Genomic DNA, 19,276 nt, shown 5'->3' on the forward strand with positions numbered 1-19,276 from the left:
CACACCCTGGCTCTGGGACTCTATATGTTGAGCCAGGGTGTGTTCATTCTATGTGGTATATTTCTATGTTGGGGGTTCTAGTTCTTCTGTTTCTTTGTTGGCCTGAGTGACTCCCAATCAGAGGCAACGAGTGTCAGCTGTGGCTGGTTGTCTCTGATTGGGAGCCATATTTACACTGTCTGTGTTCCCTTGGTGTTTGTGGGTTTTTGTTCCAGTTGGTCATTGTTACCTAGGACGTTACGAGTCGTTTTGTTGTTTTGTATCGTGTGTGCACTTTAACTAATTAAAGTATGTTCACTCAACACGCTGCGCCTTGGTCCTCCTCTATTAACGACGATCGTGACAACGTGCCGCTCTGTTCTGGACCAGCTGCAGCTTAACTAGGTCTTTCTTTGCAGCACTTGACCACATGACTGGACAATAATCAAGATAAAACTAGAGCCTGCAGGACTTGCTTTGTGGAGTGTGGTGTCAAAAAAACAGAGCATCTCTTTATTACGGACAGACCTCTACCCATCTCTACAACCATATAATCTATACGTTTTGACCATGACAGTTTACAATCTAAGGTAACACCAAGTAATTTAGTCTCCTCAACTTGTTCAACAGCCACGCCATTCATTACCAGATTCAGCTGAGGTCTAGAACTTAGAGAATGATTTGTACCAAATACAATGCTCTTAGTTTCACAGATATTCAGGACCAGTTTATTACTGGCCACCCATTCCAAAACAGACTGCAACGCTTTGTTAGGGGTTTCAGTAACTTCATTAGCTGTGGTTGCTGATGCGTATGTGTTTGAATCACCAGCATACATGGACACAAAGGCTTTGTTTAATGCCAGTGGCAGGTCTCTTTTTTTTATTTTTTTTTATCAGTATACAATGCAGATAGACTTTTCTACCATGACTGTTGGTCACAGGAACAACATTTATTTTGTTTGAAAATAAAGAACAGTATCTTCAACTATGGTCCACCACCCAAAGGACATCCAGCCAACTTGACACAACTGTGGGAAGCATTGGAGTCAACATGGGCAAGCATCCCTATGGAACACTTTTGACACCTTGTTGAGTCCATGCCCCGACGAATTGAGGCTGTTCTGAGGGCAAAATGGGGAGGGGGTGCAACTCAATATTAGGAAGGTGTTCCTAATGTTTGGTATACTCAGTGAACAGTAGATATTGTATGGGCATTAAACTATTAGATGAGTATGAACTAAGTAGGCCTATTCACTATGAGCAACAATTACCCCGGCATGGACAATATGTTTATGTCTTACATAACGTGTTACTGTATTGGACTACTCCTGGGGTGCTGCACCCCAAAGATATGTTTGTGTTCATTTATTTTTCAGAAAAGATGACCAACATTCCCTATTTTCTTCCACCTTATCCCATTACTAGGGCCCTGTGTTTTGTACAATCATGTGACATAGCAATATTTTTTCCTGTATTTTAAGCCTTATCCAGAAATTAGAATTTCACAAAAAATGAAAGCAATTGTCTGAGGATGGTGCTGGACCCCCCCAGACCCCCCCGATCACAAACCCACAGTCTCTGTCACCTTGACTGGCCTCAGCATCACCTCCTTCCTGTAGGAGAATTGAGTCAGGTTTACCCGGGTGTACAGCCTCTCCCTGCGCTGGAGCAAGCGATACAGAGACAGGGTGAACTTAGCCAGCACCAGGATGCAGCCTATCTCCACCAACAGCATGCATGTGTATGATATCATCCGGGCCCTGCACTGTGAGGCCTTGCTCCAGGCCTGGTGGGTGTAGTAGGAGGGGGACGGGCGACGAGAAGGTGATATGTCGGGACAGCTGAAGATCCTTGGCGTGGTTGGTGGCTGCGTTGAATCTCTCCGAGTGGTTCTTGTGATGGTGGTTGTTGGGAGAGTGGTAGAAGGTGTGGTGGTGGGTATTGTGGTTGTGACAGTGGTTGTGGTCATTGTGGTTGTGGTTGTGGTTGTGGTTGTGGCTAAGGTGGTTGTGGTTGTGGTAGGAGCTGTGGTTGTGGTAGGAGCTAAAGTGGTGATTGTGGTAGGAGCTAAGGTGGTGGTTGTGGTTGTGGTAGGAGCTAAAGTGGTGGTTGTTGTGATTGTGGGTAATGTGGTTGTGGTCAGTGCTGTGGTTGTCCCTTTGGTGGTGGGTATCGGAGTTGTGGTTATTAGTGTGGTGGTCACAATGGTGGTTGTAGTTGGGGTGGTGGCTTCAGTTGTAGTGGCCATTGTGGTTGGCAAAGTTGTTGTAGTTGGCAGAGTGGTTGTAGTTGGCTGAGTGGTTGTAGTTGGCTGAGTGGTTGTAGTTGGCTGAGTGGTTGTAGGTGGCTGAGTGGTTGTAGGTGGCTGAGTAGTCGTAGGCTCTGTGCTTGTTGGTGTCGTAGTGGGCAGAGTAGTTGGCTGAGTGGTTGTAGGTGGCTGAGTGGTTGTAGGTGGCTGAGTAGTCGTAGGCTCTGTGCTTGTTGGTGTCGTAGTGGGCAGAGTAGTTGGCTGAGTGGTTGTAGGTGGCTGAGTAGTTGGAAATGTAGTTGTGACTGTAGTAGTGGGCATGGTGGTTACAAGTGGTGTGGTTGTTTGGGTTGTGGTGGTTGCTGTGGTGGTGGTTGTGGTGGGTAAAGGGGTGGTGGTCAGAGGAGATATAGGACATATGAGCTGGTCCTCTGTGAGAGACATGATTTCTTGTCCCTTTAAATCCTCTGGCTGATTACAGATCTCAGGAGACGTGGACTTGATCTTGCCAGGGTTTGCCTTCATCCATTTGAAGAGTGGGACCATCCTGCAGTCACAATGCCAAGTGTTGTTGTTTAAATAGACTTTGCTGAGTATTGGTAAGGGTTCAAATATATCCTCTGGAAGTGTCCCCAGGCTATTATGAGCCAGTCTAAGGGTGGTTAGTGATGTCAGCTTTTCAAAGGTGTTTGCTTTCAATGATTTGATCTGGTTGTATTGAAGATTGAGTTCTGTTAGCTTCTCAAGGCCCTCAAAAGACTCTTCAGACACGGTGGACAATTGGTTGTTAGACAGATCCAACTTCCTGAGTTTCTTAAGAGGACTAAATACTCCCTGAGGAAGGCTGGTAAGACTGTTGTGATTGAGACTCAACTCAGTCAGTTTAGGCAACTCTCCAAAGAGGACAGGAGGTAGACTTGCAAGTTTATTTCCATTCAGTGTCAATATTTTAAGCAGAGGAAAGCCCACAAATATCTCTGGAGGCAATTCAGTCAACATGTTATTGTCCAAAAGTATCTTGTTTAATTTGTCTTTATGCGGGAACAAATTGGCTGATATTGCAGCGATTTTGTTACTCTGTAGAGCGATCTCCTTTAAATTGGATAGATTTTCGAATATATCGTCAGGAATGGCGGTCAGTTGGTTGTCATAGAGCCTCAGTACCTGCAGTTTGTGCAGCTTTGAGAACAGGGCGGAGGACACAGAACTGAGGTTGTTTTTGGCCAGATGGAGGGTCTGAAGGTTTTCTAGGTCATCAAACGTCCCCTCCTCGATGGTGTTGATCTCGTTTATGTGTAATTGGAGATCTCTCAGTTTCTTAAGGCCATCAAACAATCCTTTCTCCAGACTACGGATCATGTTGTGTTTCAGCAGAAGTTTTTCCAGGTTGTGCAGGCCTTGGAAGACGTCTACAGGCACGGATGTTAGTCGGGTATTGGAGATCTCAATATCCTTGAGGTCGACCAATCCCTCGAAAGCACCGTTCTCTATGGACACGGTGGGGGTGTTGATGAACTCCACCTTTTCCAGCTTCGTGTTGGTGGCGAAGGCCCCCTTTGGGATGACAGTGATTTGACTGTCCACAAAGAAGACCTCTGTGACACCTGCTTTCAGACTTACCGGGATCTGTGTCACATCACTGCCATAAACACCCTGCTTCTCTTTGGGGCAGTGGGTCTCCTTGTCACAGGACTGAGATGAATACCCAATCAGCAAAGGCAGAAAACAGATGAAGGTGTGTCTTCTAGTCATTTTTTCCTGAAAATATATACAACTTTTTATAGAAAGATTTTGTTTTGATATTGCAATTAACTTTATATATTCACCTTTATATTACTGATTCACCGAGAAAAACATCTCTAAAGTGATACCTGCAGCAAAACAATAAATTCTAAGCAGAGCATTGATGGTATACTGTACATGCTAGTCAACTAATACATGTCATGCTAAGTGACATCTGACACAAAAGGAAACAGCCATACCTGATGATTTCCTCTCGTCTTGAGGCTTATAACCGAGAGAGGCGATTAAGACAGTTATAGAGAGAGTCAGTCAAACACACCGTTTTATAGTTTACTCCTGTTTATCAGCTCTATCTAAGTCCCACAGCAGGCTTCCAGTGTGCTATCATGGGGCGTGGATAGAGAACCCTCTGCTTTCAGAGATAAGAAGGAGCCGTGAGCCCATAGAACACACATTGGTGGGGGCTATACTAAAATGTTGAAGCTAAATGGCAGTGGTTTTATGGTTTTGCCCTAGTACTGTATTCTATATTCTTCCTAGTTTCTAATAATCACATACACATGCCAGTGTCCATACAGGTTCAATTAGAGTAGCTGTGGATTTTGTGTTGTCATGTCAATGTTCATTTGAAATGTGTATGCGTCCTTTGGTTGGTTATGCCATGACCAGTGATTCAGTGAGTTCCAGAACACACTATGAGATACAGGATACAGTGGCACTGTGTCAAAGGTCACTGGTCTGATCTAAACAATGGCTCATTTTGAATGGTACCGCTGCAGAAGTCACAGACACACATCACATGCAGCAGGGGAAATCATTCCTCTTTAAGTGTAGCAGATTTGGTTCATAATTATGAATTTACGTATTGTATTCATAAACTAGCAGGTTCATGAAGTAGTAGCTAGAAGAGTTTATTTCATTCATTTAGGAAAGTAGCCTTCAGGTGGCAATGTCTTCCTTTACCTGCCGAAAGTTTGCTGAAAGCTTACATGCTGCATTATTCAAGATAGCCTATACACCCTAAACCTCAATCTAAAAATTGCCTATTGTGAGGGAAAATGTTTGAAGATGAAAGTGAAGGTCAGTGAAGATCTGAGAGGGAACACCGGTGGCGCATTCTTGGGAGGGTGTAAAGGGAAATTCTCATCTCACTAAAAGAGGATGAGGACCCACCCTTAACAGACCTTCACTGTGGGACGCATCTGAGAGGAAAGACAACATCTACGAAACCTAGAAGGACAACTCAACTGATTTGAGTAAGTCAATATAAATGAATTTGTATAAAAAATAAAAAATAAACAATAAAACTAAACATACAAATTAAGAAAGGTACCATAGTCTTAAGAAGACTAAATCCCCACTGAAAATTGTCTGTAGGCATTTATGAGAAGTGTCTACGTGGTCTGAGAACCACTGATAATAGCATGAGGTGTTATTGAGCATGAGGTGTTATTCTATATGTATAGGAAATAGCGGCAAGACTATAGAGTCCATAGAGACTGAGAGACTATAGAGACTGAGAGACTATAGAGACTATATATATTCTATAGAGACTATATATATTCTATAGAGACTATATATATTCTTTAGAGTCCATAGAGACTCAGAGACTATAGAAACTATGGAGAATATAGAGACTATATATATTCTATAGAGACTATAGAGACTCAGAGACTATAGAAACTATGGAGAATATAGAGACTATAGAGAGCACCATTGAAGATACATATGTATGCATAGGAGGTAACGATAAGATAATCGTTGAAGATGCACAGACCTTACAAAGCTCAGTAAACTCTTTGCAATGAAGCCGAAAGGCTTTCATAGTGCATTAGTTGAAAGAGGCGCTCTGGTTCCCTGCCCAAATACAACCTGTAGCACACCAATTTTACCTGTTAGGAAACCATCTGGTCATTATCGTTTTGTGCAAAACCTTAGAATAGTCAACGATGCTGTTAAAGCTGGTGCCTAACACTGTTACCATTTTTATCCCAGGTGCCTCCAGGTATTTATTTTTTATTTTTGGGGGGGCTAATGCTTTCTTTCTTTTCTCTTCTCTTCTTTTGTTGCTCCTGGAGCGAGTATTTTTGTTCAGTATGTTGACGATTTGTTGGTTTGCTCGCAATCAGAGGAGATATGTCACCAGGACACTCTGGCATTGTTGATTTATTCGACAGAAAATTGTCATTAAGTTTCCCCCAGTAAGATGCAATTATGCTGGAGCACCGTTAAATATTTTGGTCATGACATTACATCTGAGGGTCGCGCACTCTCCAAAGATAGATTAGAGGCAATTCAAACTTTGCCTAAACCTATTACCAAGCAGCACATGTCTTTGTTGGATGTGGCTGGTTTCTGTCATCCGTGGTTGAAAGACTATGCAGAGATAGTTCAACTGCTGCAGGATTGTATTTATGGGAGAAAGATGGAGGTGAGTGAAGTTGTGGTATGGACTGATGAGGCTGAGGTGGGCATTGGTAAAATTGAAACAAACATTCATGTCTACCCCTTGCTTGGGTCTGCCAGACCATACTAAACCCTTCCACCTCTTTGCTTTGGAGACGGGTGGGTTTATGTCAGCAGTTTTGACACAGTATCATAGGGTGGGATATATAGACCTGTTGGTTATTATTCTAAAAGACTCGATACTGTGATCAGGGGAATGGTTTCCTGTTTGAGATCGGTAGCGGCTGCTACTGAGGCTGTTTTGGCATGTTCTGATATTGTGGCAATGTCTCCTATAACCGTACATGTGCCCCATGCTGTGTACGCAATTATTATACAGGCAAGAACGGCTCATTTGATTCCTGCGAGACTGCTAGACTATCAGAACATTCTGTAGACAATGTCCCATGTTACTCTGAAATGATGTACAATTCTTAACCCTTCAACTCTTCTCCCTACACCAGGGTTCTTCAATTCTGGTCCTGGAGGGCCGAAACACTTCTGTTTTTTATTTCTACCTGGTAGTTAATTGCACTCACCTGGTGTCCCAGGTCTGAATTAGCCCCTGATTAGAAGGAGAGGATGAAAAACAGAGGTGTTTCGGCCCTCCAGGACCGGAATTGAAGAACCCTGCCCTACACAGATGCCGGTGAAGACCATGACTGTGACTTAGCTATTGAAGTTGACTGTAACCCTAGGTTGGACTTGAGAGACACCCCGTTAGACAATATATATTTTTGTAAGGTAGCTTTCTTTTCTGTTCAGCTACCTAGCTAGCTAGCTACCTTTGGTCAGTCTGACTAGCTAGGCAAGTATAGCTATTGTCTAGGTTAATGTGTGTTTTCTCATAGTAATGTGTTTATTTTCTAGGTACATTAGCTGTGTGACAAATAATTAGCCTAATGCTATTTAGGCCTACTATTTTAGCCTAGTTAGCTAGTCAACTAACCTTGCTCTAGGCCCTGGATTTTATGGTTTGTGAAATTTTGTTGAGCATGACAGGTCAAATATAACGTATTATGTGGCTACTAGATGGGAGTGTTTTATAGTCTACTCTAATTAACTGTAAAACCATTGGTTGATTTGTGGTTTACATTCCGCCGCTAAATACCATCAGCGAGCATTAGACACATGGAATGTACAAGGATAAAGTCAGAATCTTGCCCCCACACAACCACTGTGTGCCAAGGTCATAGCAGAGCTCTTAATGTGAACCCCAGCCAACCCCATCATGAAACCTTGGCATAAACCCATCTGATCATGAATCTCTTTTGTAGCCTACTCGGAATGCAATCCAAATTTGATTAGTGTGTTGACTTCTCACTCCAATAGCCAAGCTTCAGTTTTCCTGAGGAACAAGTGTTTGTGATGTACAACTTGATCAAATACTGAAGAAGAGAATTGGAATGCCCCCACATCAATTGAACACAATGTTGTTAAAATAGCATTTTTATCACACTGTGCCACACAATAAACCCTTGTCTCTTGAGCATTTCAGAATATCACTACTATGTAGCATATTTATTTCAGATAACATTTTACTTGATTTGTATTTGTGAAGCATAACCGTTTGCAATGAGATAAAACCAGCCTACAGTGCATTCGGAGAGCTACCTATGTAAATGTGATATTTCCGTTTTTTATTTGTGCAAAACTTTCTAAAAACCTGTTTTTGCTTTGTCATTATAGGGTATTGTGTGAAGATTGATGAGAAAAACAACAACAATTTAATCCATTTTAGAAAAGGCTGTAACGTAACAAAAATTTGGAAAAAGTGAAGGGGTCTTAATACTTTCCGAATGCAACTACCGTTCAAACGTTTGGGGTCACCTAAAATGTCCTTGTTTTCGAAAGGAAAGCAATTTTTTGGGCCATTAAAATAACATCAAATTGATCAGAAATACAGTGTAGACTTTGTTAATGTTGTAAATGGCTATTGTAGCTGGAAACGGCAGATTTTTTATGGAATATCTACATAGGCATACAGAGGCCCATTATCAGCAACCATCAGTCCTGTGTTCCAATGGCACGTTGTTTTTGCTAATCCAAGTTTATAATTTTAAAAGGCTAATTGATCATTAGAAAACCTTTTTGCAATTATGTTATCACAACTGTTGTGCTGATTAAATAAGCAATAAAACTGGCCTTCTTGAGACTAGTATCTAGAGCATCAACAATTGTGGGTTCAATTACACGCTCAAAATGGCCAGAAACAAATAACTTTCTTCTGAGACTCGTCAGTCTATTCTTGTTCTAAGAAATGAAGGCTATTCCATGCGAGAAATTGCCAAGAAACTGAAGATCTCATACAACGCTGTGTACTACTCCCTTCACAGAACAGCGCAAACTGTCTCTAACCAGAATAGAAAGACTAGTGGGAGGCCCCAGTGCACAACTGAGCAAGAGGACAAATACGTTAGAGTGTCTAGTTTGAGAAACAGACGCCTCACAGGTCCTCAACTGGCAGCTTCATTAAATAGTACCCGCAAAACACGTCTCAACGTCAACAGTGAAGAGGCGACTCCGGGATGCTGACCTTCTAGGCAGAGTTGCAAAGAAAAAGCCAAATCTCAGACTGGCCAATAAAAATAAAAGATTAAGAGGGACAAAAGAACACAGACACTTCACAGAGGAAGATTGGAAAAAGTGTTATGGACAGACAAATCGAAGTTTGAGGTGTTCGGATCACAAAGAAGAACATTTGTGAGACGCAGACCAAATGAAAAGATGCTGGAGGAGTGCTTGATGCAATCTGTCAAGCATGGTGGAGGCAATGTGATGGTCTGGGGGGGCTTTGGTGGTGGTAAAGTGGGAGATTTGTACAGGGTAAAAGGGATCTTGAAGAAGGAAGGCAATCACTCCCTTTTGCAACGCCATTCCATAACCTGTGGACGGCACTTGATTGGAGCCAATTTCCTCCTACAACAGGACAATGACCCAAAGCACAGCTCCAAACTATGCAGTAACTATTTAGGGAAGAAGCAGTCAGCTGGTATTCTGTCTATAATGGAGTGGCCAGCACAGTCACCGGATCTCAACCCTATTGAGCTGTTGTGGGAGCAGCTTGACCGTATGGTACGTAAGAAGTGCCCATCAAGCCAATCCAACTTGTGGGAGGTGCTTCAGGAAGCATGGGGTGAAATCTCTTCAGATTACCTCAACAAATTGACAACTAGAATGCCAAAGGTCTGCAAGGCTGTAATTGCTGCAAATTGAGGATTCTTTGACGAAAGCAAAGTTTGAAGGACACTATTATTATTTCAATTAAAAATCATTATTTCTAACCTTGTCAATGACTACATCTCCTATTCATTTTGCTATATTTCCTATTCAAACTCAATTCATGTATGTTTTCATGGAAAACAAGGACATTTCTAAGTGACCCCAAACTTTTGGACGGTAGTGTATATCTATTAATTACTGCAATAAGCCTTGATATAAAATTACACAATAAGTAGCCTAATTTCAGTTAGTAAATCAGATTTAAAAAAGCTTTACTTGAAAATCAACAGCTATGTGATTAGACTATATGTTGAAAATTACATTTGTTCAGTATGAAATATTTTTCCAGTAGTCAAAATGAAAACATGCATGGCATTTTGTGCATACCATCCATGCCATTTCCATGTGATTATTGTTACAGTTTATGAGATATCTTCTTTTTTTTTTTTTTTGTGCAAAACATCAGACCACAACAAGCTTGCTAAAGAGCTTCAAGAGGGACTTGTAAAATCAGGTAATAGCAATCATATTATGGAATCCCAAGCAGAGCCACTTATTCCATCAGAGTGGAGTTTCCCAAAAGGCAGGGCCCAGCTAGTCTGTCCTTGGTCATGGGTTCTTAATAGAGACATGATGGGTTCCTGTGCTAAGATGATTGGGAACAACGGCATCATAAGGTTGTTTGCTCTGGCATGTTAGCGTACATTACACCTCCTATGTGGTGCTCCGGCCTCTGGGCCAGTCTAGATGACTGAGTTGTTTTTGTTCCTGCGGCCAAGATTGCGGCTTCCTCTCTTGTTCCTCCTCCAGCAGACGCAGCAGACAATGAGACTGGTGATGACGGCGGTGCAGACCACTGCGGTGATAATGATCTGCGTGTTCCTGGACACACCCTCTCCGTTCCCCCGCCCAGTACTGGTGTCCTCCCCCTGCTCCTGGGTGGGCGTGGCCTCTGCAGCAGGAAAGGGGGTGCTCGTCTTGGGAGGTGGGGTGTGGGGTTTCCTCCTCTTCTCTGTGGGGGTGATATCAGGGACGGTCGTAGTGTCCTGCATCAGCTCGTCGTTGGTCAGGTTGGCTATAATGTCACCGCTCAGGTAAGAGGGCGTGAGGCACACCACAGCGCTGAGGTTGGTCTTGGTGGGGTGCCGTGTCAGCCAGTCTCGCAGTGGCACGATGTCCTGGTCACACCTCCAGGGGTTGTCAGCCAGCAGCACGTCCTTGGCCACCGTTAGGGTGCTGAGGAGCTCTGAGGGCAGGTTGGGGAGGGAGTTGTTGTGGAGGACCAGCTGGCCAAATTGGGACAGGCCCTGGAGAAGCCTTGCGGGGAGGGCGCGGATGTAGTTGTGCTTGAGGGAGATGTTGACCAGCTTTGGCAGCCCCTGGAAGGTGCCCTCCTGCAGGCTGGTGAGGAGGTTGGTGTGCAGGGATACTTCCCCCAGCTCAGCCAGCCCACTGAAGGCCCCTGTGGACACAGAGCTGATCTGGTTCTGGCTCAGCACCAGCAGACGTAGCTGGGTCAGGTTGCTGAAGGTGTTGTCCTCCAGGTGTGTCAGCCGGTTGTCATATAGCCACAGCTCCTTCAGGGCCATGGGGCCGAAAACCCCTGGGGACAGACTCTGGAGCTCATTCTTATACAGGGAGATCTGGGCCAAGTTTGGGAGGTTGAGGAAAATCCCCTGTGGGAGGGAAGTCAGCCGGTTGCTGGAGAGATAAAGCTTCTGTAGGCTCTGCAGCTGGGAGAACAGGTTAGCGGGGAGATGAGTGATGTCATTATCCTGCAGAGAAAGCTCCTCCAGGCTCACCAGGTCATCCAAAGCTCCGGCAGGGATCTCCTTGAGAGCATTCCGGTTTAGACGCAGGGATTTGAGCTTGCTCAGGCCCCTGAAGGTGTCCCTTGAGAGCTGACTGATGTTATTCCTGGCTAGGCTGAGATGCTGCAGCTCGGTGATGGAGCGAAAGGCCTCCTCAGGTATAGACGTGATGAGGTTCTTGCCTATGTCCAGGGTCCTAAGAGCAGCGAGGGAGTAGAGCCAGGCGGGGCGAAGCACCAGGAGCTTGTTGCCGCTCAGAGTCAGAGATTCCAGCTTCACCAGATTTAGAAATAGGGACTCAGGCAGGTCATTCAGCTCAGTGCCTGTGAAGCCCAGGGCACCCAGGTTATGGCTGAGGTCAAAGGTGCCAGGGAACACCTCTCTGATCCCAGTGTCTTTGACCACAAAGATGCCAAGTGCCTCGGCAAAACCAGCCAAGTCATGGGGTTTGAGAGCGATGATGTTGGTGTTGGAGATGTAGAAGGTGGTGGTAGAGCCAGGCACTGAGGACGGGAACTCTGTGATTGACCTGCCTTGGCAGAGGATTTTGCTGTCTCTGCACTGGCATCCATCTGGGCACGCTCCAAGAACTCCACTGATGGCAAGGAGGAGGAGAAAGGGGTGGATGTTAATTGACAGGTCCATTGATGCTCCTAGAAAAGAGGAAGAGGGGTTAGCTTTTTTGTCATGCACACACAAACAAAATGTACATTTTATAAACCAGTATGTGTTTGCGTGTGACACTAAACAAAAATCCACAAAGTAAAATTAGACTTAATAAATGAAATGAGTGAGGTGAAAAATGCATCAGACAAATAAAGCTGTATCATAATCTCTTGAAATAATATTTTGTAAAATTGGTTTGTGGATATAAGACCATGGGAGGGTGCAGGCCAAACAGACTAGCCTACCGTCTAGTACTAGAATCAGGCCACCTGTTGACTTAAAGGGGCAATCGGCAGTTGTTACATCCATTTTTTGGAAGTATTAATTAATGATACACTACATGACCAAAAGTATGTGGAAACATGCTCGTCGAACATCTCATTCCAAAATCATGGGCATTAATATGGAGTTGGTTCCCCCATTGCTGCTATAACAGCATCCACTCTTCTGGGAAGGCTTTCCACTAGATGTTGGAACATTGCTGCGGGGACTTGCTTCCATTCAGCCACAAGCGCATTAGTGAGGTCGGGCACTGATGTTGGGGGATTAGGCCTGGCTCGCAGTCAGCGTTCCAATTCATCCCAAAGGTGTTCGATGGGGTTGAGGTCAGGGCTCTGTGCAGGTCAGTCAAGTTCTTCCACACCGATCTCGACAAACCATTTCTGCATGGATCTCACTTTGTGCATGGGGGCATTGTCATGCTGAAACAGGAAAGGGCCTTCCCCAAACTGTTGCCACAAAGTTGGAGGCACAGAATTGTCTAGAATGTCATTGTATGCTGTATTGTTAAGATTTCCCTTCACTGGAACTAAGGGGTCTAGCCCGAAAATGTAAAACTGCCCCAGAAAATTATTCCTCCTCCACCAAACTTTACAGTTGGCACTATGCATTGGGGCAGGTAGCGTTCTCCTGGCATCCTCCAAACCCAGATTAGTCCGTCGGACTGCCAGATGGTGAAGCGTGATTTATCACTCCAGAGAACGCGTTTCCACTGCTCCATAGTCCAATGGCGGCGAGCTTCACACCACTCCAGCTAACGCTTGGCATTGCACATGGCGATCTTAGGCTGCTCGGCCATGATAACCCATTTCATGAAGCTCCCGACGAACAGTTCTTGTGCTGACGTTGCTTCCAGAGGCAGTTTGGAACTCGGTAATGAGTGTTGCAACCGAGGACAGATGATTTTTACGCGCTACGCGCTTCAGCACTCGGCGGTCCCGTTCTGTGAGCTTGTGTGGCCTACCACTTTGTGGCTGAGCCATTGTTTCTCCTAGACGTTTCCACTTCACAATAACAGCACTTACAGTTGACCGGGGCAGCTCTAGAAGGGCAGAAATTTGACAAACTAACTTGTTTGAAAGTTGGCATCCTATGTCGGTGACACTTGAAAGTCACTGAGCTCTTCAGTAAGGCCATTCCACTGCCAATGTCTGTCTATGGAGATTGCATGGCTGTGTGGTCGATTGTATACAACTGCAAGCAACAGTTGTGGCTGAAATAGCCGAATCCACTGATTTGAAGGGTTGTCCACATACTTTTGTATATATACTGTATGTAACCATTGATTCTTGAAGAATATAACTTAGAAATACCTCATGAGCTTAGTTCAACTGTCGTAGCCCATCAGAACCCCAAATATAATCTTGTTTTACTCCAATGTTTGTAAACAAAGTAAATGTAAACAAACTATATAACCTCAAAACACGGTTAAAACTATAATGTTGATATCATAGATGGTCAATCCTTGCATCTGTCTATGAATTTGAGAGTGGTTAAATTTCTCCAGCCCCACTCCTCAGCTTTTTATCGAAACAGGGGCGGGGAAACGCTTTGTTATTGTTTCAACTGCTGATTTCTCCTTTAATAGTACTTAATCGTTGGACTGAATGGGACTAGAAATTACACACATTTCTGTTCAAATGAGGGTAAACCACAAATACTACCATACATTCATAGTTTAAAGACACTGTGTGAGATAGGCTACATAAGAATGTGATGTTGTGGTTTTCATGTATCTCTATCTTTGATTGGATCCACAATGGCTGTTATTTCTCTATGTAGTTTCTCCCTTGCCAGAGTTCAAAGTAAGAAAGACATTTCTGTCTCACCATGCTTACACATGTTACCCCTACAGTATCATCTGAACAGACAGACTAGTCCACCAGCCTAACACCAGCCTAAAGGCCTGGCATGCAAGGCTACATTTAAAAAATATATTTTAGTCAGTTAGTTAGCAGTAGGGTTGCAGAGGGTATATTACTGGAAACGTTTGAAGTTTACCAGTAAACTACCAGAATTTTGGTAGCTTACTGATGACATCTTGTGGCCTTTTCGGGTACCTCAGATTTTCACAGGTGTCTGTAATTATCTCTGGCCCTCATTGTGGAATTACAAAATATTACAAAGCTGTCAATTATTATCCTAACTATAAACCATCAACTTAGTGAATATTAATATGAGGTTTTCAGCATTAAATATTCTTTATATATATTTTTACGCACTTTGATATATTTTACTATGTCAATATATCTTTGTTGTAAATGTTTTGCGGCCAAACTGGTGGCAGTTGTGAAAAAGGACAATAGTTGGAAGAGTTGCAAAGTTAATTGAAAATAATGCTATTGTTGATTAGATGTTTTTATCATTAATCAAGCTAATTTCTCTTGAACCATATGGTCTATCCACTAGAAACTCATGGACAATATTGACACAGATATAAAAAATGAATACTATATATGAATAAATTTTTTAAAAGTTATTCAAGTATAAATTAGCAAAATGACCATCAGTTGCCTATTAATTACCAAAATTACAGAAGATTCCGGTAACTTTGGTAAATTACCGGTAGCTTTGCAACCCTAGTTAGCAGACACTCATCCAGAGCCACTCACAGTAGAGTAAGCGCTTCAAGTAAGGAAGATGAAACAACTGCAAGTATTGTAAGGAAATATGTCAAAAATAAGTGCACTAATTTAATGAAAGTTGAAAAGTTGAAAAGTACCAGTAAAAGAAGCGCAAAATTCAACATAAAATATAAAACATTTAAGTGTGGCTTAGTGCACCACCAAGTGTTTTAGTTGGAGGATGGTGCTCTCTCCATAATGACCCTGGTCCGTTATTAAAGTCAAATGGCAGCAGAATGTTATTTTCTCTGTGGCTGGGACGTATTAAAATGCAAACAGAGTCTTTCTGAGGAAACGTGTTTCCAAGGCAGCGTGGTTGTCCTTCCACTGAACACAGCCACAGAGGAATTGGGTTTTATTTTGGCCATTTTAAGCAGGAAGGACAATAATTACAGAATTGTTCCCTGGCTTTATCTATGACTCTTTTTTAAAAATGTTGTATGTTATATTTTTGTATTTTTTATTATTATTATTAATATTATTATTATTTATTTTGGGGGGTAGATCAGCTTAATATTGCAGATAGATTGTAACTTCCATCAATGTAATTGTCTGCATCACTTCCAATCCCCCATGTTTAAAAAAAAATATATATATATATATATATATATATATATATATATATATATATATATATATATATATATATACAGTGGGGGGAAAAAGTATTTAGTCAGCCACCAATTGTGCAAGTTCTCCCACTTAAAAAGATGAGAGAGGCCTGTAATTTTCATCATAGGTACACGTCAACTATGACAGACAAAATGAGACAATTTTTTCCAGAAAATCACATTGTAGGATTTTTTATGAATTTATTTGCAAATTATGGTGGAAAATAAGTATTTGGTCAATAACAAAAGTTTCTCAATACTTTGTTATATACCCTTTGTTGGCAATGACACAGGTCAAACGTTTTCTGTAAGTCTTCACAAGGTTTTCACACACTGTTGCTGGTATTTTGGCCCATTCCTCCATGCAGATCTCCTCTAGAGCAGTGATGTTTTGGGGCTGTCGCTGGGCAACACAGACTTTCAACTCCCTCCAAAGATTTTCTATGGGGTTGAGATCTAGAGACTGGCTAGGCCACTCCAGGACCTTGAAATGCTTCTTACGAAGCCACTCCTTCGTTGCCCGGGCGGTGTGTTTGGGATCATTGTCATGCTGAAAGACCCAGCCACGTTTCATCTTCAATGCCCTTGCTGATGGAAGGAGGTTTCACTCAAAATCTCACGATACATGGCCCCATTCATTCTTTCCTTTACACGGATCAGTCATCCTGGTCCCTTTGCAGAAAAACAGCCCCAAAGCATGATGTTTCCACCCCCATGCTTCACAGTAGGTATGGTGTTCTTTGGATGCAACTCAGCATTCTTTGTCCTCCAAACACGATGAGTTGAGTTTTTACCAAAAAGTTATATTTTGGTTTCATCTGACCATATGACATTCTCCCAATCCTCTTCTGGATCATCCAAATGCACTCTAGCAAACTTCAGACGGGCCTGGACATGTACTGGCTTAAGCAGGGGGACACGTCTGGCACTGCAGGATTTGAGTCCCTGGCGGCGAAGTGTGTTACTGATGGTAGGCTTTGTTACTTTGGTCCCAGCTCTCTGCAGGTCATTCACTAGGTCCGCCCGTGTGGTTCTGGGATTTTTGCTCACCGTTCTTGTGATCATTTTGACCCCACAGGGTGAGATCTTGCGTGGAGCCCCAGATCGAGGGACATTATCAGTGGTCTTGTATGTCTTCCATTTCCTAATAATTGCTCCCACAGTTGATTTCTTAAAACCAAGCTGTTTACCTATTGCAGATTCAGTCTTCCCAGCCTGGTGCAGGTCTACAATTTTGTTTCTGGTGTCCTTTGACAGCTCTTTGGTCTTGGCCATAGTGGAGTTTGGAGTGTGACTGTTTGAGGTTGTGGACAGGTGTCTTTTATACTGATAACAAGTTCAAACAGGTGCCATTAATACAGGTAACGAGTGGAGGACAGAGGAGCCTCTTAAAGAAGAAGTTACAGGTCTGTGAGAGCCAGAAATCTTGCTTGTTTGTAGGTGACCAAATACTTATTTTCCACCATAATTTGCAAATAAATTCATTAAAAATCCTACAATGTGATTTTCTGGATTTTTTTTCCTCAATTTGTCTGTCATAGTTGACGTGTACCTATGATGAAAATTACAGGCCTCTGTCATCTTTTTAAGTGGGAGAACTTGCACAATTGGTGGCTGACTAAATACTTTTATTCCCCACTGTACATACATACATACATACATACATATCCTTAAGAAATATATATATATATATTCCCCTTTATTACTTTCCAACCCCGCCACCCTTTCCCCACTTGGAGTAAACTAGTGAACAACAACGCCTAAGCCTCTACTTCCAGCCCATACCCACTATCTACATTTTATGGACACAGTCAATTTTACAGTAATTACATTTTGTTTGTTCTTTCTCCTGAACTTCTTCTACTCTCAACCTCTCCGATCATTTTCATGATGTCCGTCCGGTTTGCTTCTATATGCCATATCTTTCTAACTGTGCTCCTTCACAAAAGCTCCCCACCTACAACCCATGCACTTATTATGGACACAGCGTGCCTACATTATTAGTTATCTTGTTATTGTTTGTTGTTATTAGTCCCATCCTTCAATTCCATTCAACACCTCCCATCTATCTTTTAACACCATTATCTCTGATAATGGCAGATGATAATGGCAGATGTTTTCTCTTAAGAAACTGTAGTTGAATGTTATCATATCGCAGTTCCCCGCTAAGTATTGGGAGGGAAGACATGACAGATATGACTTAACAGCACCATTGGAAAGCAGGGGTCATTCTGAGATTGTGAAACACAACACAAGCACATAAAGAAGGTATAAACACTGCTGTGTTGCAGTTACACACAGAACGATCTGAAAACTATGCCTATTTTACATGCCTTTTCTGACTCCTCAGCAATATTCAATTCATGAGGTCCCTATTTGAAAGACGGCTGACATTAAAAACCATGTCTCCTCTCTGATATAATCATTCCCAGCCTCACCAAACCACAGTCTGGAGTGGGCTGGAACTTTCTACAGTATAATGGCTAAAACATTTCCAGTTCATCATTAATTGCTGTGATTTTTTTTTCTCCCAATTTCCATGACTGAAGCGTCAGCAATTTGCCTGTCACAAAAGATCCATCCAGCAAACAGGAGGGTGAGCATATGTGGAAAGTTACACAGACTAACAATATCACAAATGTAATAGAAAGTGACATGAAAGACGATTTTTTACAAAAGTTCCTGAACAAAATCTGTTAAGGGCTGAAAGTGGAGTTTCAGGTCTCTTCAAAAACTGATTCCCACATCATTTGCATACAGTAAGACCCCAAAATAATACAATTTATTGATGGTTACAGAAAACCACACTTAACAGTCGTCTACTTTATAATCACAGTGATAGCTTTTGGTTTTGCCTGGACAATTAAAACTTCACAATGAAGTTTAAAAAACACTTGACGATCATTAAGCAGTATCCTGCTAACTATTGTAAAACAAAACGCTGTAGTCTGTGGTAGAGCAGAGCTTACCTTGAACAGTCCTTGGCAGTGGAGTGAACGGAGAAATCAGTTGGTGGGGACCGTCTGCTATCTTTTATCTCCTCTGCTGACTGTCAGATCTGATTTCATTAGAGATTCCTGTCTCGTCCAGAACCACACATCCTCACATTGCTCTACTCTTCGTCATCAGGTCCATCATCCTCATCAATATTTCCCCCCCTTGCTTGCACCGCCCTGTGCTCTCTGTCTCTCATTCTCGCTCTCACACATTTTTGGGAAGTGTGGTGGAGGGACTGTGTGAAGGGAAAGCCCCACCCATTTCTGTAAAAGGGCTGGGTTTGAATTTGTGAGAGTGTGTGCTTGGGATAACTTGCATGAATGTGTGTTCCTTGGAGCGTGTTTGTGTGTCTACGAGTGTGGAATTGTTGCATGCAACGTGTATGTATATACTGTATAATGAAACATTGTTAAGAATGTGGGGGATATATGTGTGTATGGGACTTTGTAGTTCTGTGCCTGCATGAGCGGAAGTTTGCGTGTTTGTTAGGCACTGACAGTGGGCTTTCGGTTGGGATGGAGGGGCTTCCCAATGCACTGATGACCAAAAGCCTGATCATGTTCCCCACATAAGAGGGGTGGGGCCAGGGGTTATTCTCACGCATAGCTAACAGCAATACAGCAACACTAGCCTAGGGATCAATCCCAAC

General features: G+C 42.8%; 2 protein-coding genes across 2 annotated transcripts; both read right to left on the reverse strand.

The window, feature by feature from the left end:
* Positions 1 to 1,331: 1,331 nt before the first annotated feature.
* On the reverse strand, positions 1,332 to 4,294 carry LOC121576536 (leucine-rich repeat-containing protein 15). Its single transcript, XM_041889757.2, has 2 exons — positions 4,212 to 4,294; positions 1,332 to 3,987 (listed from the first exon to the last, which is right to left on the reverse strand). Exon 2 carries the CDS (start codon positions 3,979 to 3,981, stop codon positions 1,543 to 1,545), a length of 2,439 nt encoding a protein of 812 aa, XP_041745691.2. The 5' UTR covers positions 3,982 to 3,987; positions 4,212 to 4,294; the 3' UTR covers positions 1,332 to 1,542.
* Positions 4,295 to 9,747: 5,453 nt separating this feature from the next.
* On the reverse strand, positions 9,748 to 18,812 carry LOC121576542 (leucine-rich repeat-containing protein 15). The gene is made up of 2 exons (XM_041889769.2): positions 18,600 to 18,812; positions 9,748 to 12,103 (listed from the first exon to the last, which is right to left on the reverse strand). Exon 2 carries the CDS (start codon positions 12,093 to 12,095, stop codon positions 10,383 to 10,385), a length of 1,713 nt encoding a protein of 570 aa, XP_041745703.1. The 5' UTR covers positions 12,096 to 12,103; positions 18,600 to 18,812; the 3' UTR covers positions 9,748 to 10,382.
* Positions 18,813 to 19,276: the final 464 nt, after the last annotated feature.

This window comes from Coregonus clupeaformis, chromosome 11 (assembly GCF_020615455.1).
Source record: "Coregonus clupeaformis isolate EN_2021a chromosome 11, ASM2061545v1, whole genome shotgun sequence".
NCBI classification, from domain to species: Eukaryota; Metazoa; Chordata; class Actinopteri; order Salmoniformes; family Salmonidae; genus Coregonus; species Coregonus clupeaformis.

Excerpts from the sequence above, each read along its gene's own strand:
- LOC121576536 (XM_041889757.2), bottom strand. The coding sequence starts at position 3,981 with ATGACTAGAAGACACACCTTCATCTGTTTTCTGCCTTTGCTGATTGGG.
- LOC121576542 (XM_041889769.2), bottom strand. The coding sequence starts at position 12,095 with ATGGACCTGTCAATTAACATCCACCCCTTTCTCCTCCTCCTTGCCATC.